Source organism: Oryctolagus cuniculus, chromosome 17 (assembly GCF_051225735.1).
Source record: "Oryctolagus cuniculus isolate XC-2025 breed Fujian yellow rabbit chromosome 17, ASM5122573v1, whole genome shotgun sequence".
NCBI lineage: Eukaryota > Metazoa > Chordata > Mammalia > Lagomorpha > Leporidae > Oryctolagus > Oryctolagus cuniculus.
In genome coordinates this window covers 63,215,561-63,235,529 of record NC_142883.1, presented here as the reverse complement: position 1 = coordinate 63,235,529, position 19,969 = coordinate 63,215,561, and the positions used below count along the sequence as shown (strand labels likewise).

The 19,969-nt window shown below is 62.4% G+C and overlaps 1 protein-coding gene and 1 long non-coding RNA gene across 5 annotated transcripts in view; one reads left to right on the top strand and one right to left on the bottom strand.

Annotated features, from left to right (window-relative positions):
• TOM1L2 (target of myb1 like 2 membrane trafficking protein) overlaps positions 1–15,557 on the top strand; it is a 122,860-nt gene extending 107,303 nt beyond the window's left edge. The window contains exons 9-16 of one of the 4 annotated variants that reach the window (XM_070061568.2): positions 2,045–2,093; positions 2,399–2,522; positions 3,753–3,870; positions 4,833–4,908; positions 6,356–6,421; positions 10,758–10,817; positions 12,106–12,142; positions 12,616–15,557. In XM_070061568.2, the coding sequence (XP_069917669.2) occupies positions 2,045–2,093; positions 2,399–2,522; positions 3,753–3,870; positions 4,833–4,908; positions 6,356–6,421; positions 10,758–10,817; positions 12,106–12,142; positions 12,616–12,764 (679 nt within the window). In that variant the 3' untranslated portion in view covers positions 12,765–15,557. The remainder of the gene's footprint in view (positions 1–2,044; positions 2,094–2,398; positions 2,523–3,752; positions 3,871–4,832; positions 4,909–6,355; positions 6,422–10,757; positions 10,818–12,105; positions 12,143–12,615) is intronic. The other 3 variants (XM_051829030.3, XM_070061569.2, XM_070061570.2) reach the window with 3 other exon arrangements.
• LOC149121288 (uncharacterized) lies at positions 10,824–12,998 on the bottom strand. The gene is made up of 3 exons (XR_016223676.1): positions 12,861–12,998; positions 12,556–12,629; positions 10,824–12,117 (listed from the first exon to the last, which is right to left on the bottom strand). It is a non-coding gene; the product is annotated as an uncharacterized LOC149121288 (long non-coding RNA).
• Positions 15,558–19,969: the final 4,412 nt, after the last annotated feature.

The following is a 19,969-nucleotide window of genomic DNA, read 5'->3' as shown; positions in this document are numbered from 1 at the left end:
GCCGGGGCTCACTAGGCTAATCCTCCGCCTGCGGCGCCGGCACACTGGGTTCTAGTCCCGGTCGGGGCGCCAGATTCTGTCCCGGTTGCCCCTCTTCCAGGCCAGCTCTTTGCTGTGGCCAGGGAGTGCAGTAGAGGATGGCCCAGGTGCTTGGGCCCTGCACCCCGTGGGAGACCAGGAAAAGCACCTGGCTCCTGGCTCCTGCCATCGGATCAGCGCGGTGTGCCAGCCGCAGCGCTCCGGCCGCGGCAGCCATTGGAGGGTGAACCAACGGCAAAAGGAAAACCTTTCTCTCTGTCTCTCTCTCTCACTGTTCACTCTGCCTGTCAAAAAAAAAAAAAAAAAAAGTAGAGTAGCCAGGACTCCATTAAGGCTCCCATAAGGGAGCTACCTAACCTGCTATGTCCCCAAATCCACCCTGCCCGAGACCTCCTGGTTAGTTGAACAGGAAGTTTAACAGCAGGCACAGCCCCCACCCATCACCCTGATGGCTGTACCTTGGACTGTCCTGAATGACCCAGTGTCAAGGCCGAAAAGGCCCTCGACCAGGCCAGCCTTCCCCGCTGAACTAGGGGATCCCAGAAGTCCTCACCACCTCTGTACTCACCAGCCAGCGCCCCACTCACTCAGCGTGTGGACTAGTCCCTGGGGACAAGGGCCTGGCACCAGGGAGGGTCACAAGGACACACACTTACCTTTGTGGGCTCGGGCTGATTTTTGTTGTGGCTGTCACAAGCAGCTGTGGTGGGAGGGACTGGCGGTCCCCTGCCCATCTGCTGGGGAAGGTCACCTCTGCCCACCCCATGTCAGTGGGTGAACAGGAGCAGATCGGAGGGCCTCCACGCCAGCCTGCGGCCGCCTCGTATCACCCTGTGGCTCCACTTCCCCCGAGTGAATGGACTTACGTTTGGGGATTTTTTTTTTTTTTTTTTTTGACATAGAGAGACAGACAAATAGACCCAGACAGACACAGCTCCTGTCTGCTGGTTTAGTCCCCATAGGCCCACAGTGACCAAGGCTGAGCGGGGGGCCTGGGTAGCACCAGGAGCGGGAAATTCCGTTCACGTGAGTGGCGGGAGCCCAGCTGGCTTGAGCCAACACTGCCGCCTTCCCGGCTCTACATTAGCTGGAGTCAGGAGCCGGAGGTGGGACTCGAACCCAGGCACTCTGGAGTGGGACGCAGGCATCTTAGCAGCTAAGCTGAGTGCTCCCTGGGCTTGGGTTTCAATTTTCCAGCTATTGCTGGAGCAGCTTAGCAGGAGCTAACGGGGCATTTTTACGCAAGAATCCATGAATCTCAGCGTTACAAAGAGCCCAGAAGCACGGCTGGGGCCAGCAGCCCTGAGCTGCCCCCCCACCCCGGGTCAGTTCCTCCAAGACAGGGTGGGAAAGGCACCCTGGGACTTAAAATGTTTCAGACGTGTTAATGTTCCCGTCCTGCTCCTGGAGCGCAAACAGAGAGAGCAAGAGATAGACAGACATCATCAAACCTCAGTGCACACACCACCTAGCCAGATTGTCCCTGCTGGGACACCCTCATCCCCAGCAACTAGGAGGTCGGTGTGGAGCCACACACCCCACGGAAGCCACTTTCTCAGGCTCCCCTTACCGGCGGCACTGGAGGGCTTTAAGATCCGGGGTGGGTGGACCCATCCTCTCCCACCTCTGTGCACCTGCTGACTTGCCACCTCCAGGCTGTCTGTCCCACGTGCAGTCCGGGTGGTGTCCTGGGCTGAGCACCCGCCCCACCCATTATCCCCCAGCACAAGCTTGGCACTCCTTCTTGTACATCGGCTGACCATTCTGCTGTGTGCTGGCCAGCTCCCCCCAACCCTGATACCAATTCAGGTCCCATGGGAGACAGAGGCAGGCTGGTCCGCCCAGCGGGGGAGCCCCAGGCATGCAGACAAAGGCGCCGCACGGTTTACGTGTGGATCTACATCCTCCCAAATGGGACTGAGGTTGAGGTCCTCCTCAGGCTGTGAGCGCCACGGCGCCATGGCAGGTGCATCTCTTCTTACTTCTGCCTTCTCTCCCCCGCTAGGTTCGAGCGGTACAGGTCGGGCCGGTCAGCTCAAAATGCCAGTAACGGAGTAAGTATAGTTCCAGGAGCCCCTCCCATCATGGGGGTGGGCGTGGGGGAGGGGAGCAGCTGCCCCAGTTTGGTCTCGCCCTGCCTTTTTCTAGCTAGGGTTAAAATCTTTTCATAACTGCGGGGTAAACTATGATCGGGAAAGTGCCTTGGGCACCCTGAGGGGAGCTGACACCTGTGGTTCTCAGGACAGGTACTGGTGGGGTCACACACGCACACACCCGTCACTCACAGCGCTCCCACCTCTCCTCCCCTGCCGGCGTCTCACCCTGCACGTGCTCACACGCCCGTGTCACGTTCTCGCAGGTGCTCAACGAGGTGACTGAAGACAACCTAATAGACCTGGGCCCCGGGTCTCCAGCCGTGGTGAGCCCAATGGTGGGCAACACGGCGCCCCCGGCGTCCCTCTCCTCCCAGCTTGCAGGCCTGGGTGAGTTGGCGGTGGCGGGGTGAGGGAAGACAGAGAAAGCATCAGTGTGCTCCTGGGGCCTGGCCGGTTGCACCTGTCTGAGTGCATAACTCTGGCCCTTGCACTTGAAGTGTCAGCCTGTGTTGGCAAACAGGCGGGGGGCGGGGGGGCAAGTTCCAAGGAACCAGAATTTGTTGGCTTCTAGAAGAACAGCATAGCCGGCTGTGTTCTAGCTAGGACAGTCCACGTGGCTGAAGCCCTCTGCTTTGGCGTGTTCCCTGGGCCGAGGGCTAGGTTTGAGAAGGATGCTCCAGCCACATCAGATCCCAGATGGACAGACCGTGCCTGCGGGGGTGTGCCTTCCTCATCCTGTCCCGGCCACCTAAGGCGTTCGGGGTCTGACCCACAGAAGGAAGTCACCCCTTTCCCATGGTCCACTGGGTCCCAAAGGCTGTCCCTGCCTGCGTCACACCGGGTGGCACCTATTCATGACGAGTAACAGTGCTGATGTTGACGGCCTTAGCGAGCTGGGCCCTCGGAACTCTTCCCTCCCATGTGCTGGTCCTTCCCCCCCACCCCCGTTTTCTCCCCCTAATCCGTTTCTACCTTCATTTCAGCGAATTAAGCTTTTGTCGGTGGCCTGCCGGTTGCTGTCACCCTAGCTGTACCCACTCTCTCTCCATCAGCACCAAGATTCTACCGATCAGCCCGCATATGCCGCCAGATTTAATATCTGAAATTCAAATTGGAGCCACTGCCCCTCTGTTCAGCGCTGCCCGGTGTTCCCATGCACTCATGCGTCTGCCATCCCAGCCACTTCCCGCCTGCCGCCTCTCTCCACGAGGCCCGGCCCCTTCTCTGGCCCCCCAGGCCCATACCTTTGATCTTGCCCCTGCCCCTCCTCCTGCAGATTCAAGCTGCCTTCCCCCCACCCCAGGAGCTAGATCGGAACTGGACATTGTGGGTGCCTAAGAAACAGTGACAGGATGCGTACATGACCCTAGTCCTTAGATACTGTGAGTGCGTTAACGAGGGACACACGGAGAAAGGGGCATGATGGGAAATCGCCGCTGCCCTGGCCCTCGGTCCCCACCTTCTCACACCAGCAGGGCCCCTGTCACTCCTGACACTTTGAGCAGCTTGTGGGGAGGGGGCGGCAGTGGCCGTGCCTGCACGTGGCGCCCGGGAATGCTGCGGGACGGGGCCTGACGCTGTGTTCTCACGTGCGTGTCATCCATTCCGCTGCCACAGACTTGGGGACTGAGAGCGTCAGCGGCACCCTCAGCTCCCTACAGCAGTGCAGTCCTCGGGACGGCTTCGACATGTTCGCCCAGACCAGAGGGAACTCCTTGGCCGAGCAGCGCAAGACGTATGTGAGCCCCTCCCAGGGCCCTCTCGGAACAGGGGTGAGGGGTGGGGGGGTGGGCCCAGGCCAGCACACAGAGGCCTTTACTTGCGAGTTGCTGCTTGCTGGGAACTTAGCGTGACCCACAGCCATGGAATGAGCGCCAGCCGCCACCCCTAGCCCTTGGGGTTTGCCCTGCCCATGCGCAGAGAGCTGGGAGTAGAAGGGGCAGCCGTGCAGGGGAGGAACAGGCTTCCGTGGCAGCAGCTCCGAGAAGAATGCGCCATATGGGAATGGAGGCGTCGGTTCCAAAATAGGCAGCCCCCTGCATGGGGGTGGGGGGGGGGCGGGGGAACCGAACACACACACGGCATCTGGGGGCATCCGGCTCCATGCAGGAGCACGCCGAGGCACCACGCCCCCATCCACAGCCTCACAGGTCCAGCTGATGGGCTCAGGGGCCCGGGAGCACCCCTCAGAGGCTGCTCTGCCCTCCTCCGGGGAGCCTCAGGGCACCTGGCACCCTGTCATGAGCTCCAGAGATGCCTGAAGCTTCTCGTCCAGCTCTCCCATGTGGGTGGCAGGGGCCCAAGCACTTGGGCCTTCCTCCACTGCTTTTTTCCCAAGCGCTTTAGCAGGGAGCTGGATCGGAAGTGGAGCAGCCAGGTCTCGAACCGGCGGCCACATGGGCTGCTGACATTCCCAGCATTGACGCTCAGGAGAGGGACTTGGAGGCACACGCCTTTCACAGGACCTGGGGGCGGGGAAGGATCAGTGGCTGAGCGCATGCTTGACCTTGGTGTACTGGTTCCAGCGGCGAGAAGACAATGCAGCCCTTAGCCTCTGCCCAGGGCCGAGGTCACGGAAGGTGCTTTTTCCAGTGACCTCTGAGGGAGGGGCCCTGAGACAGAGCGAGACCCAGGCCACCGCCCTGATCTCCCCTGACCCCTGGGGAGACCTCACTGCTCCTGCCGCCTCTTCCCCAGGGTCACGTACGAGGATGCCCAGGCCACCAGTGGCCTCGCCACTGCGCTTGATCACCGGAAACAGACCTCCGAGGTGGTACGTCTTCTAACCCCATTTCCTGCCTGGAACCTTCGAGAGGGAAAGTCGGGCAGTTTGGTAAAAGCTGGCTGGGAAGTTTGGCAAAGCCGGCTTGCACAGAGGGCAAGGACCCTCTGGGCAGTGACCCTGGGGGGAGCACCTGGATGCCACCCAGGGGTCTTCAGCCCAAGAGGGAGGAGGCAGGCTGAGGGGCACCCAGACAGCAGGTGGCAGGGAATCCCATCCTAGGAACGCCGCCCCCTCCTTAGGACGGCAGAGGCTGGCCGAGGTCTGCTAACCATTGGTGCTGCCAGGCCCAGCCGTGCCAACCCCAGTGGAACGCAGGGGAGGCTCAGATCCCGTTCAGGGGGCTGGCACAGTGGGGGGCGGGGGGAAGGAGGTGGCTGGGAGGAGGTCTGGAAGGAGCAAAGCCACCGAGGAGGCCTTGGGAGAGGAGGGCGGCTGTGGAGGGCGCCCCCAAGAGTCCAGTTCCCCGGAAAACAGAGACTTCTTGTCTGGGAGTTTTCTCCTTTGCGTCCGACTCAGAGCCAGGGAGGGGGCACTCATGAGACAGCTGCAGCTCCTGTCCCGGCGTCCGTCCACTGCTCAGGGGTCTGCAGAGGGATCTTTGCTTCCCCGGGGTTAGTTCTCTGCCACCTGCCCCCAGCTGTCCAAACTGGCTCAGGCAGAGGCAGCAGTGGGTGCAGCTCCTCGCCACCGGCCCCAGGCAGCCTCTTCTGCACTGGCCACCAGGGGGCGTAGAAGAGCCTGTGCTTGCCTTGGGTTCTAAGCACCACACACCCAAAATCTCGAGTGTCCCCCCACACTGCCTAATGCATGCGGGTGTCAGAGAGGCAGGCTAGGGACCTGTGACCCTGGCCTGGCTTGGGAACAGTCCCATCCCTGACCCCGGGGGCCAGCCTCGCCTGCTCCCCACTCTGGCCCCCAGGGACCTGCCCTGTCCGTACCAGCCTGCGGCTTGCCACAGCACTGTAGTTATCAGTACCCAGGCCTGGGGCCAAGTCCAGGAGACGTGGGATGACTGGTCACCTTTCACCCTTTGGATGCGTGGCCCGGACTGGCTCGCTCATGTCAAAGGTCCCGATGACTTGAGCAGTCTTCTGTTCACTGGCTGAGAAGCGTGGTGGCACCGGCTACAGCCTGGGGTGCCTGGTCCCACACCGCCGCGCTAACCCAGAAGTAGAAACTGGGCCACAGGAGAACTGAGACCACACACAGGGAAGACGGGGCGGGATTGTGTAGCCACACCTCCTGCGGGTAACCCCGTAGGAACTCTTGGTTGCTAAATAGACAGTTGGGGGGGGGGGGCGGGGCAGAGCTGGGGGCTGTGGTGGGGGGAGCCTTGGGTCACATTTCCTTGCGTGACACACCATCGCATCTGAAAAGTGACTTTACCGACTTCTCTATCCTGGGTCTTGCTGTGACTTTTCTGTCCTCGGCCCAGCAGACAGGGGAAGGTGGGGACCCCGCCTTGGAGCCCATAGACAGCTGGCTCCTGACCCAAGGAATGGTGAGGAGCGCCCCGCCCCTCACCTGCCCGCGTCACAGCTGTGCTTTCCCCTCGCCACCTGCTCCAGCCCTGTGGTCAGACAGGACCAGGCCCGCTCGGTGCCAGATTCCCCTCCTGCCTTGTGTAATCTCCTGGAGCCACAGACTCCAGCCCCGAGACACCTGCGCGGATTGTCCTGCTGGGATCGGTGCCCTGGCTCCTCAGAGCCTGGGACAAAAGCAGGAACGAAGGGCGGGGCCTTGTGCCCCGCATGCCTCGCTCTGCAGCCCTGGGCAGTATTGGTTTTTTTCCAGGATGAGCGCGAGTTCCTCTGGCGTTGGCCTGGGAGGGTTCAAGTCCAAGTGTCTGATCAGCAGGAGACGCCCCTCTAGGCCAGCACCTCGGAACTCGGTGCTCTCAGGGTTGGTGGATTCTTCTGATTTAGAGATTTGCATCCACTAAGACGCCCCCCAGAAGGTCTCGAGCCTTCTGAAACAAACACAGCAGGAACAGAAGAGAGACACGAAACCGGACGGGACAGCAGCATCTGTGCAGGTCCTTCCTGTGTGGCCCAGAGCCCTGGCAAGATCTCTCCTGCCTCTTGGGTTTGGCTTGGTCCCGAGCCTGGCGCATGGACAGAGTGTCCAGGTGGGCCACCTACCTGAGCAAGGACTCGGGCCACACAGGACCCGTGCAGCTACCCGCCACAGTGAGCCTGGCCCAGGGCCTGTGCACAGTGGCCGCAGCAGGCCGGCTCTGGGTGAGAGGAGCTTCTTCCTCCAGCCTGCTCCCTCGTTTGACGCTCCGGGGCCCACTGGGCTGCGGCCCACTTGTGTGAGATCCAGGCCGCGTGCCCTCGTGCCTACCAATCCTGCAAAAAAAAAAAAAAAAATACTGCCCACGCCAACCGCCCTGAGTGTGGCCTTGGCAGCTGGCGGTGGCACCTGCCTCTGCCCACACAGGCTGCTCCCCGCCCACTGCCTGTCCCCACGTAGAACCCCAGTCCCTAACTTCCCAGAAACAAACCCAACTAACAGCGTCTGTCCATCGCTTTGCCTTATTTCCCATAGCGTAGAAACCTGGAGTCTTTCTAACCTTGCCAAGTACAGATTCTTTACTTGGAAACTTTTTGTACTATTGAGCGACACCTAAAGCTTCCAGACTCTTCCTGCACCCGAGGTGAGGCGTCTAGAAACAGCAAAGCAGCCCGCCTGAGCTACAGAAATCCCTCCTGTTGCCTTGAAAATCAGGCAGCTGCACTCCCCAGGGGAGGTCCCTGCTGAACACCTGGAGACCCCCAAGGCCCTGAGACACCTCCAGACACAGCCAACCAAGGCTGGGGTAGCAGGCCCCACCCAGATCTGAGATGGCCCCGCCCAGATCCGAGACGGCCCCGCCCAGATCCAAGACAGTCCCGCCCAGATCCAAGATGGCCCCGCCCAGATCTGAAACAGCCCCGCCCAGATCTGAGACAGTCTCGCCCAGATCCGAGGCCCCACCTCTTTCCACTCTGCGCGTGAGTGTGGCTGGGCTGATGGGCCCTTGCTCCCCCTGGAAGGACCGTCCAGTGCTAGCCTCTGTTCTTTTTCTCTCTTCGCATCTCTTCTCCCTTCCGGTCTCCCTCCTCCACCTGTTTCCTCTTTGCATCCTTTACCCAGGAGGGGCGATGCTAAGTCTCCTGGGCCCATCGGAGCCAGCAGCCTCCCCAGGGACCTGCCAGACCAGCCTCTGGTCTGATGAAGGCTGCCCCCCATGCGTCGAGGCAGAGAGCAGGCCCCCTCGTCCCAGCGCGGCACCCACTTCCCCAGCTGGAGCCCTCTTCCTCCGTCCTGTCTCTGCTGTTCCTGTTCCTGTGTAGTCTGCGGATGCAGGCCGGCCGCCATGTTACTGGAGGGCTCTGTACCTGCTGAGAGAGTTCCCCAGCCCTTATAGCTCGGGATTTGCTGTCCCGTGGCCAGGAAACCCACCTCCTCCTCAGATGGGATAAGCTTAACTGTTTGTTACCCAGCATGCTCCGGCTCCACGGCAGTTCATGCCCGGACGCCAAGGGCTGTCAGTTCATCAGGAGGGGTCAGTTCCGGTCATTTCTGCCCACAATGGGTGTCTGAACGAGGAAGCAGAAGCTCCAGCCTGGGCGTGAAGCGATCCCGAGCCGCGAGGGCTTTGACAGTGGGCTCTGCAATCACTCTATCTCACGGACGGGGACACAGGGACCAACGTTTGCCCAAGTCCTGTCCCCTGCCCCTGCCTCTCCACCCAGAGAGGGGCTCAGGCAGCAACCCAGGGAAGAAGAGAGAAGCCACTGGCCCCGCTGGGCCGCTCCCAGACTCCACTGGCTCCCCGGGGCGTGGGCTGGAGGGAGCTGTTCCTAAACATCTTGCTTATTTGGAAAAATCTGGGAGAGCGAGGAAAAGTGTTCCCAGAGTCGCAGGCCTGGGCAAGGGGCAGGGTTGGGGCGGGGGGTGATCTCTAAACAGAAACACAAAGATCTGAGCCAAAGCTGCAGGTTTAAGGCCTGTGAGCCCTTTTGTGGCATTTTTTTTAACCCAAGCTGTTGCCACCCAGCGCACAAGTGCCTTCCAGAGAGACCAAAGCTGGACAGGTAGCAAAAGGGTCCGTGTGTGTGTGAGTGTGAGTGTGAGTGACTGTGCGCATGTGTGTGCGTGTGTGTGATGACCACAACATGGGCCCTGTTTTCTCTCTGGAGAAGTAGCTGACTTCCCCACAGGGGACTTGGCCTGGGCACCGTCCTCCCAGAGCCAGGCTTGCCGACTCACAGACATGGAAACCGTGAGAGCTGGCACCTCCCATGCCCGGGCACGTGTCCAGCGAGAAAAACAGCGCATGAGCCCCTCCCAGCCCCGCATGAGTAACCCCCACCCCCGCACCCCCACCCCACCCATGCTCCGTGTCCCCAAGGATGCAAGCCAGGGTGATAAGCTCGGGCATCCTTTAAAACGGCAGCACGAGCCCTCCTCCTCTGGCCCGTGACTGCCTTTTCCCTGGGAGCCCAGGGAGGAAGACAGCCCAGCCCCCAGAGCCGCCGCTGCTGCTGTCACGCTGGCTCCGGGCCCTCCGCCCACGAGCCCCAGCCCTGTCCCGCCGTGGGCAGCAGGGGCCAGGGCTGCTGGTGTGAATTCTCTCCCTCTGTCAGGTCATGTTGTTTTTTTGGGCTTGGTAAACGCCGCTGATGCAATCTTCTCCCTGGAACTTTATTCTTACCCTAGATCCTGACATGGGACTAACGCCAACTCTAAACACAGCGCTTTTTTTCCCCCCTTCTAGAAATAATAGGCTTGCGAATGCCTCTCAGACTCAGGCCAGGAGGCAGGTGAGCCTGCTTAGGTGCTGTCACCTCCTTCTGGGGGCTGGGAGCCAGCGCTCCGTTAACAGGGCTCCTGGGAGCAGGTGCACAGTCACTTTTTGGCCATCTTGACAGCAGCGTAGTTTTAATGTTTCTCAGACTCGGCCTCCGCGGCCCTTGGCACAGGTGGCCTAAGGTGTGGGGACGGCGCCCACGAAGCCCACCCATCCCAGCCTACTCAGGAGCCCCAAGGGGCCTCCCCAGCGCCCCCAGCCTCTGCCCACCCCCTCCGCTCCTCGGCTGAACTCCGGAAAGAAGCTGCCCCCCCCCTCCCGCCAAGGAGGCTCAGAGGAGACGAAAGCCCCAGGATGGTCCCTCTTGCCATCAGAGGCCTGGTGCTGAAATGCACCCGCCCCTGTCAACAGGGACCACACCCGGGCTTGGCAGCTGCTGCCCACAGGCTGTCCTTGTGCCCTCTCGGAAGCATTTTCAGCTGAACAAACAGATTGCACTGCCTTCCCCTTCCCAGCCCCTGCACCTGGCTCCCTGCTCTCCGGCAGGCTGCCACCCCCCACCCCGGGGACACCAGGGGTCCCCTGTGGGCTCTGGCCGACACCCTGTGGGCTGGCTGCACAGGAGGCAGTGGGACGCCTCTGGCTGCCACAGCTGATGGGCCCCGGCTCCAGCGCCCTCTGCGGAGACTCCGCCAGCCGTAGTCAAAAAGTTGTCCATGGCAAGAACCCGTCCTGCCGCCTCCCTTCCCATAACCCGCCGCGGCCTCCTCCCCGCTTCCTCACCTGCCATTCCATGTGCAATGCCCCGAGCTGCCGTGCCACTTGTGGTCGTGTTATTGGTTTGTGTTGTTTTTTTGTTTGTTTGTTTTTTGAGTTTATTTATTGATTTATTTATTTATTTTGCTCCGTGTACGTTCTGGTTTGATTTGGGGGTTGCTTTGACGATTTACTTTGTTCTGGTGTTCTGTCTTCTCTTCGCCTGGCTGTGTGGGGCTGCCTGGCCCCCCATGCCCCCCACTGCTGCTTGCCGCCTTCATAGATCCCCGTGGCACAGCCCTCGGTCATGGACGACATTGAGGTGTGGCTCAGGACCGACCTGGTGAGACGCGAGACTTTTTTATTTCCGGTGCGGGCGTGGCAGGCCGAGGCTTCTCTGAGGACAGGCCTCGGAAGGCGGGTGGGGAATTCGGCAGGGGAATGGGAGCGGGTGAAAGAGAGAGACCCCCGGGGGCAGGCAGGACCGCGCACAGGCGCCAGCAGCTCACTGCGCATGCGCGTGCACCTGCCTCCCCACCCGGGACTCCGGGGGCCGGAGGTGCTGTGACAGCGCCAGCCCCCATGGGTACAACCTCCCTCAGACTCACTTCGCAGTCTGATGTGTGTCTGTGTGTGTGTGTGTGTGCACGCGCTTGGGTGGGTTTTTTTTTGGGGGGGGTAGGGGAGTATTTTTGTGTTTCGTATTTCTTGTTTTGGTTTTTCATTTCGGCTTTTCAATGATGAAATATCTACACGGGTGACTTGTTTCCACTGCCCTCTTGCCCACATCGGAGACTTTTCATTCAGGAGAACCCCTGCCTCCATCAAGAGAGAAAGAGAGAGAGAGGGGAGAGGGGGAGAGAGGGGTTGTGGGGGGAGGGGCAGATCCTTGATTCCCTCCTGGACCTGGAGGCTCAGATGCTCCGAGGGTCCTCAAAGGAGGCCTGCCCCCCCACACACACACGCTGCCTTTAACCACAGAGCCACCTCCTCCAGCCAGGGCCCCCCAACTTCTCCGGGCCCCGTGGCCAGAAGGCCAGGCTTCCCAAAGATACTGCCCAGTGATCTCTCTCCCAAGGCAATGCCTCAGACTGAGATGGCTTCTGTCACAGAAGGGGCCAGCGTCCTCCCCTCCCCCAGTAGGGAGACGACCTCCACCCACCCGGTCTCAAAAGGGCGGGACTGGGGCGCAGGAGGAGGCTGGTGCAGCTCCCATGGGCCTCCTGCAGTGGTGGTGTGGACAGCAGCAGGCGGCACAGCCTGGGGTGGTGCTTGGGTAGCAGGCCCTCAGCGTCTCCCCAGGGCGAAGTGTTGCCCAGGGTGGGCATGGGGTGGTCCCACCCCCGCCATGGCCCCGGCCAGAGAACCAGCCTCCTGCTTTTGGATTTTTCTTTCTGGTCCTTGTAACATTCCAAAACCTAGAACCTATTTTTTTAATTAGTTTGTTTTTTGCTTTTATTTTTTTAAAAAACAAAAATCCTCATTCTCCAACAAGAAGAGTGCTAAAAAAAATAATAAATTCAGGAGTGGGGAACCATGGGGAGTTTAGCTTGGGCTGTGGTGGGCGGTACCATCCAGGGGGGGTGGCCAGGACCAGCTGTGACACCCCCCTCTCTCTGCTTCTCCCACAGAAAGGGGACGACCTGGAAGAGGGTGTTACGAGCGAAGGTAGGACCCCATGAGCACCTTCTGAGGACCCCCCCGGCTCCCTGGTTCTGGGGACCCCCTTTCTCTCCCTGCTGTCTCCCCCGGTCTCATTCCTAGAGCCAGGGCCGCCCCTGCCAACTCCGGAACTTGGTGGAGGTGGGGGGTGGGGACGTGCTAGAGAGGGGTCAGGTGCTCCGTGTCTTCCCGAGCCTCCCCTGGCACGGCCGGCCTGTCTGCCAGTTACCGGGCCCCTACCCACCTGCACCTTGTTGGGCTTCCTGGGCCCCCCCCCCCCCCGCAGGTGACAGAAGCCTGAGGCTGGCCCCAGGCAGGAAGGGCCCGGAGCCTGACCGGCTGTTCGCCCTGCCCTCCCCCAAGGGTGCAGACCAGAGCTGGGAGGGAAAGAGGGGGGTCCACGCTGGGATGGCGAGCACCTGGAGCCGGCGGGGCGGGCAGCCCCCAACCCCGGGCCCTGGGCTTGGTCTGCGTTGCAGAGTTCGATAAATTCCTGGAAGAACGAGCCAAAGCTGCTGACAAGGTCCCGGACCTCCCTTCGCCCCCCACGGAGGCCCCCGCCCCGGCCGCAAACCCCTCTGGCCGGAAGAAGCCGGAGCGGTCAGAGGATGCCCTCTTCGCCCTGTGAGCTCTGGGCCGTTCGCCTCCTCCAGGCAGGTCACCGCCATTCCCCGGGTGGACCCCAGACAGTGGCCACCCCCACCCCGCCCCGCTGCCTGCGCACCTGTGTCTCCATGGAAACGCCAGTGTGTTTGCTCCCAGGCCCTCCCTGGTCAGGACCAGCTTGTGTCGTCTTCTTCTCTCTGAGTGCAGGGTCGGAGACCTCCCCCTCGCCTACAGACCGCCTAGGCCCATGGCCACCCTGGAGGGACAGGCAGCACCCCCCCAAGCCCTCGTGCCTGTCCCGTCCAGCTTGTGGCTCCCCCAGGCATGCTGCCCCCTCCCCTCCCTTCCAGAAAGGTCTTTGGGTCTGGTGTCTGGGAGGGCAGGGCCCAACCCCTCCCCTTCCCCCCACGGGCACCATCTCCCTCCTTGGACTGTGTGTCCTCTTGTGGCACTTGGTGAGCTCAGCACTTTAGAAGGCCCTGTGGGGTTCTCCCTCTGTCACTCAGCTGCCGAGAGCCAGGGACCCACCCACCCCAGCCAGGGACCTGAGGGCAGCATCGTGGGACAGGGGATGGGGGCCCCGGGGCACCCGACTGCATTGTCTCCCATACACCAACCCGCATGCCTGCACGCCCGCACCCACCTGCACACCTGTCCCAGGATGCACTGTGGGTTCTCGGGGTGCCTGGCCCAAGGCAGTCTCCCCACCTCTACCTCCAGAGGCCCGCAGCAGAGAGCGGTGCACCTCAGCCTCCCCCCTCAGACAGCCCTGACAGCCCGACTCCTGCCTCTCATGTCCCCAGGCACCCCTGTGGTCCCTCTCCTGACCTGACCTTAGGCTGACGGAGCAGGTGGGCGCTGGGACACCTGCTCCGTGATTCCTGGCTGTGGGCGAGGGACTCACAGCTCTGTCCAGCTTGGTCCGCCCTGACGCCCACCCCACACTGCTACGGCTGCGCTGCCCCGCCCCCCAGCCGAGTCTCAGGCCAGCTCGCTGGGTCAGAATCCCGGTCCCTTCCAGTACACGGATGGCCACATGTTCCCAGCCCGTGGTGCCATCTCCCCTCCCCATCCCCCAGCTGCCGCCGCCAGCTAAGCAGTGAGGAGGCCCAGAGACCGACCGGGCTGGGGCACCAGCCGGAGCAGTGCCCGTGGAGAGAGGCCCATTGCCGCCCAAAACTCCACGCCCCCAGTGCACCCCCACCCCCACGGCTGCCTCCCCAGGAAGAACAGTGGCTGGCCCCGGGGCCATCACGTCGGCGGAACCAGTGGGAAAAGTCACACCCCAGTCCTTGGCCCCAGCACGCGTCGCACCCCCGCTCTGCCCTGGCCCCTTTTCTCAGCATCGCTGTGGCTCCAAGACCAGCTTGGATGCCAGTGCCTCTGCAGGGCCCATGGCCAGGAGGGTGCAGGTGGCCTCCGAGGCCCGGGCCGCTGGGCGCGGTCTAGAGGGGTTGGCAGCGTGAAAGCCAGCCAGGGTTACCTCTGCCGCCAGAGCGCCGCCTCCTTGCTTTTTGGGAAGTTGGAGCGGGGAGGGGAGGGGGCAGGCCCCGCACCCCGCAAAGCCGTTCTCCATACCAGAGTCTCCCCCGCCCCCTCCAGCCGGTCACCCGCTCTGGGGGCAGAGACTGACAGAGGAGACCTGGCCTACGAATGCCCACCTGCTTTCCTGGTCTGCAGCCACTCCTACCTGCCGGGGGCGGGGGGCCGCCTGGAAGAGGCGCCCTATCAGGGCCTGGGCCGCCCCGGCCATCCTGGGGAGGGAGGGGGCGTGGCCTCGGCAGGCACGCCGGACCCTCGCGAGCCGCCCGCCCCTCCGCAGTGTTAGAAATCACAGATACGGTGTGTGCTTAATTACACTAAATTATCGCCGGCATTCCGCATTAAGCACTAATTACACCTGATGATAGGTTAAAATATTTATTTTGTCAAAATATTTTCTTGGGGATGCGTTTAACCTTTTCTGTGTTCCTTGTGTGCCGGGATGTTACAAAACGGGCCTCCCTCCCTCCCTCTGTGGCCAGCGGGCAGCTACGGCTAGAGCACCCGGGGCTGAGGCCCTCAGGCCCGGAAACTCTCTCACTGCTGGCTTTTGGCCAGAGGGGAAGGGGGCCGTCCATCTGTCCGTCCTGTCTGTCTGTCACCCTCGGTGTGAGTGCCTGTGCCTTGCTCCCAGCCCTGGCCCCCCTCTGCCCACCCCGAGGTCCGGGAACCCAGGGCACCCATGCGCCCTCCTCCTACCCACCCCACGCCCCATCCATGCCCACCCCGAAGAGCAGGGGCCCAGCTTCGAGTCCCTTCAACTGCCCGCTCGGTTGGCCACGGGGGTGGGGGGTGGGGGCGCCTGCAGCCAGTGTGCTCTCCCCCCTGGAGGTTGCTCCCTGTGGGATCCACTTCTGCAGCGCCCAGGAACCAAGGCTTCCAACCTGCAGCCACCAGCCCCCACCGCGGGGGAGGGGCGGGGAGGAGCCCCAGACCCTCCCTGGGCGCTGTCCTGGGACACCTGTCTCCCAGAGCTTGGACTTGGTCTGCGAGGGTTCTCAGGACTGCCCGGGAGCAGGGGGTTGGCGGGGGTAGGGATGGGGGGGCTACTGAACAGAGGCGTGTGTGGAGCAGTCTGGTGTCTTGTCGCTGTCCTGTGTCGCGGTGGGGGCAGAGGTGGTCTGGAGGGTGGCTCAGAGCTACCCCGGGGCGCCCGTCCTCTCAACTGGCTCTCTCTCGCAGAAGCCATCTCTCTCTCTCTCTCTCTCTCTCTCTCTCTCTCTCTGTTTGAGTCCTTGCATGTAAAATACTCCACAATAAATAATTGAGCAAACACTCCTGTAAGAGCTCTTTGCTGGCTCTGACCGCCCGCAGGGACGCCCCTCCCCCAGCCTGCCCACCTGCCTGAGCAGCCCCTTGCGGGGGGGTGTGTGTGTGCCAGAGATCAGCACTGTGGGTCCTCCTTTGTCTCGCTTTGCACCCCAATCTGGCAAGGGGAAGCTGCTCCCCCTGCCTGGAGCACCCACGGCATCCAGCAACAGCCGGAGGTGCCCTCCTGAGTCCCTATAGCCTGGCTGGGCGTCAGGCTGGTCCACAGAACCTGAGCTTGGCACTGAACTTGAGGCCTATCCTCACCGTTTATGTTAGCAACTTACTGAGAGAGAATGCAGCTAGCACACAATTCTGCCTTTGCAGTGTATCACTGGGTATTGAAAGGAGAGGAGAGAAGGAGAGGCAGAGAGAGAGAGAGAGAGGAGAGGTCTTCCATCCCTCTGGTTCACTCCCCAGATGGCCGTAACCTATCAGGAGCCAGGAGCTTCTTCCAGGTCCCCCATATAGGTGCAGGGGCCCAAGGACTTGGGTCATCTTCCACTGCTTTCCCAGGCCACAGCAGAGAGCTGGATCAGAAGTGGAGCAGCCAGGACTAGAACCTGCGCCTATATGGGATGGTGGCACTGCAGGCAGCAGCCTTACCCACTACACCACAGCGCTGGGCCCCTCACTGGGCAGTTTTTAACGTCTTCGTGGGGTTGTGTGACCATCATTACAAGGGAGAGCCAAGAACTCAGGAGTTTAAACTTAAAAAATAATGTGTTTATTTGTAAGGCAGAGTGACAGAGAAAGAGATCTTCCACCTGCTGGTTCACTCCCCCAATGCCTGTAAGAGCTGGAGCTGGGCCAGGCTGGAGCCAAGAGCCAGGAGCCCCAGCCAGGTTTTGCAGAGGCGTGGCTAGGGACCCAAGCACCTGAGCCATCATCTGCTGCCGGCTAGAATTCGCAGGAAACTGGGCTGGAGGCAGAGGTGGGGCTGCATCACCGCGGGGGCCCCAAACGTTCAGATCTTTGCCCACTCCCTGCCAATGAGTATACACTGGAGAGACGGAGAGCTCCGACCAGCCTGTTAACGTCCCGTCCCGAGTGCCTGCAGCGGATCCTTCTGGGGCCAAAGCAGGGGCCAGGAACCCAGCCCGGGTCTCCCACATGGGTGGCAGCAGCCCCATCACTGGAGCCACGCCTGCCACCTGCATTAGATAATTCTTTATTAAATTGCATTTTTATTATTTATTGATTTGAAAGGCAGAGTTACAGAGAAAGACGGAGAGAGAGAGAAAGGTCTTCCACCCGCTGGTTCACTCTTCAGGCGGCCACAACTGCCAGAGCTGTGCCAATCCGAAGCCAGGAGCCAGGAGCCTCCTCCGGGTCTCCCACACAGGTGCAGAGGCCCAAACACTTGGGCCATCTTCTACTGCTTTCCCAGGCTTATTAGCGAGGAGCTGGATTGGAAGTGGAGCAGCCGGGACTCGAACTGGCGGTGCCCATATGGGCTGTCACTCAGGCCTGGATGAGTGGCACACGTGACACAGTCCCCAAGGCCGGCCACCAGCCCTGCTCAGGAGTGGGGCTCAGGCCCGGCTGTCTTGCCTGATAGAAGCTAGTTGGGTCCATGGTTGGGACCGTGCTGGGACCACGACCCTGGCAGGTCAAAAGTAGCAACACCCGGCTCCTGAGAGCTCAACAGAAACCCTGCCTGCTTCCTGTCAATCAGGCTGAGATAGAGACCTGCCCATGGGGAGGGGGAGGGGTGGGCCTCTGAGATGGGGAAGCCTGCAACCCCAGGCCCTTTGAACATAGCCTGGAGCCTGAGTCCCTTCTGTGCCAGACTCTGGGCCTAAGCCGGGTCCCTGTACTATGGGGAAGTGGGTATGGCCCTGAGACACCACCGCAGACTCCCCAGGACACCTGGTCCCCCTGTGCCTTCTGTGCCAAGCCGGGTCTGAAGCAGGGAGCTCACAGCTGGTTGGGTCCCCAGAACCGAGGCACTGAGCCTTCTTCCAGACCCTGCAAGGAGGGGCGTTGGGGGGGTACTCTGACTCAGCTGAGCCCTGGACGCCGAAACTGGTTATCCAGAGAATGACTGATTGGATCCAGGTGCTTACGGTGTCAGCCAGGAACCCGCCTCGCCCTATGCTTTGGCACTGCTCCCCCTCTGTGGCTCAGCTCCCCGCAAACGTCCGACCGGCAGGGGGAGAGAAACCCTCTTTCCCGGTAGTTCCAGCCAAAGTCCCACCCTGAAGCAGCAGGCTTGTTATTAAAGGCAGGATGAAGGCTGGGCAGGTACAGTGGGGGGTGGGGTCACTACAGCGTGGCCGGAGGGCCGGGGAGGGGGTGGCACTGGACCAGTATCGGCACTCCCTCCGCGGGGCAGTGTGGGGGCACCCGTGCAGCAGGTGCTCACCTGGGGTGTGAGGAGCCTCTTCCCAGCCCCCAGTCTCCCAGTCCGTGAGCCTCAGCCCTAACAGTGCAGCGGGCGTGGGCCCGCCCGTCGTGCCCAGCGATCCGGGATGAGCCTCCCTGGGCTGGGGCAGAACAGGCCATGGAAGCTCCTTGAGGGACTCAGGCTAAGCTGGGCGGCGTGCGCAACCACTCGTGTCAGCCCCCATGGGCTCCGTTGCGCGCACACACACACGGGGCGTGGGGGGGGACTTCCTCCCGCCGGCTCCAGGCCGGGAGCAGGGGACCCTAACCCAGGCTCAGCGGGCGCCTGCAGCCATGAAGAGTGGCCGCGGCTGGCTCTGGGCGGCCCCGCGCAGCCTTGCTGCCCGGATGCCTGCCCACTCCGAGCCGGGGCGCTCAGGGCACGGGTGCGAGCGCAGGCCCTGGCAGGCGCCCAGCCCGCCCAGGCACGGAACGGACAAGCGGGGCTGCGCCGTGCCCAGGACGCGCGCACCGGGCCCGACTGGCCCCGGGGCCGGACACGCCAGCCGCGCCGCGGCCCCGCCCCGCCCCCGGGGAACAGGCGCCGCGCATGTGACCCAGGGCCCGCGAGCCGCGCGCTGACGTCGCGTCACCCCACTCCGGGCGGGGCGCTCATTGGCTGCGCCGGGCGCGCGGGGCGGGGCTTGCCTGGCTCTGCGCCCCCATTACCCTCACCCCCACCCCACCCCAGCGACCCAGCACGGGTCTCTAGCCGTGGCCCAGTGTGCGGAGCCGGGCAGGGCTCTCCGAACTGCAACACCCCCCCTCCCCGCCCTGGCCTAGCAGAAATCGCGCGTCTTCGCGGCCTCAGTTTGCTCACCTGCATAATGGGGTGGTGACAGCTGCCGCCTGCCAAGGCTGCTGGGGGGGAATGCACGGGTTAAAACAAGACAAGGAGCTGGCACACCGGAAGCGCTGGGTGATGACAGAAGACAGCGGCATGGAACTGGCTGGCTGGGGCCGCGTGGTCAGCCTGGCGTTGACCCCCTCAGCACCGCCCACCGCTCCAGATCCTGCTATGTGCTAGGAGCCTCTGGGCCAAGAGGGGGTGCACCCAGGGTCTCGTTTGGAGGTCTTGGGGTTTCTGCCGGGTGGGGGTGGGGACCAGCAGGGCTCCCCTGAAGAACCCTGTCCCCTGGCCTGGCCCTCCGCACCCTCATCTTGCCCACTCACACCCCTTATCTGGTCAATTCCAAGCTGTGTTTCTTTGGTGACCAACACCGAACACCCCCCCCCCGGCCCCCGGCCCCCGGCCCCCGGCCCCCAGCCATGAACTGTGCAGCACGGGGCGGGGGGGCTTCAACCAGGCTCAGGTCCCGTGGGCCTTTGCAGTGACCTTGCTTTAACCGGCCCCTGTTATCTGGAGCTATGCTGAACCCATTTCGGTAATGGCGAGGCGGATCCCCAAGACCATGGCCCCTGGGGATTCCGTACCTGCCTCTGTCGGTACCCGGTGCCCAGTTCAGCCGCCCGACTTGGAAGAAAAGTGTTCTTGGGGGCGTCGCCTGGCACCCCCTAATCCCATCCCTGTCCCCTGGGAAGAAGGGCTTGTTTGAATTTTCAGGGAAAGTCACCGGATGCCAGAGGCCTCCTGGGGGGCGGGGGGGGGGGTGGCGAGCCTGGGAGACCCCAGCCAGCATCTGGAGAGAGCAAGCCCTGGGTGGGGTCCCTGAGCAGGATGCCTGTGCAGGCGCTGTAGTTTAGAGACCCTGGTGTGGGTTATCTGTGTGCAGGTTGAGCCCCAGGTCCCGGGTGTCTGCAGCTGGCTTCTCCCTGCAGGGCACCCCCACCCCCTTGCAGGCTGCATCCTGCACGGGTGTGGACGTGAGCGGACAGACTATATAACTGGAGTCAGCCGGGGGCGGTCTTGGACTTGCCCTGACTGGCGGAGCCTGGGGAGAGGGTGGGGGTGGGGGTGGGCGGAAGGTCCAGACCCCTGCTGAGTCTCCTCGGCTGCCCTCCACCAAGGGGGCCTCTTTCTGAGTGATG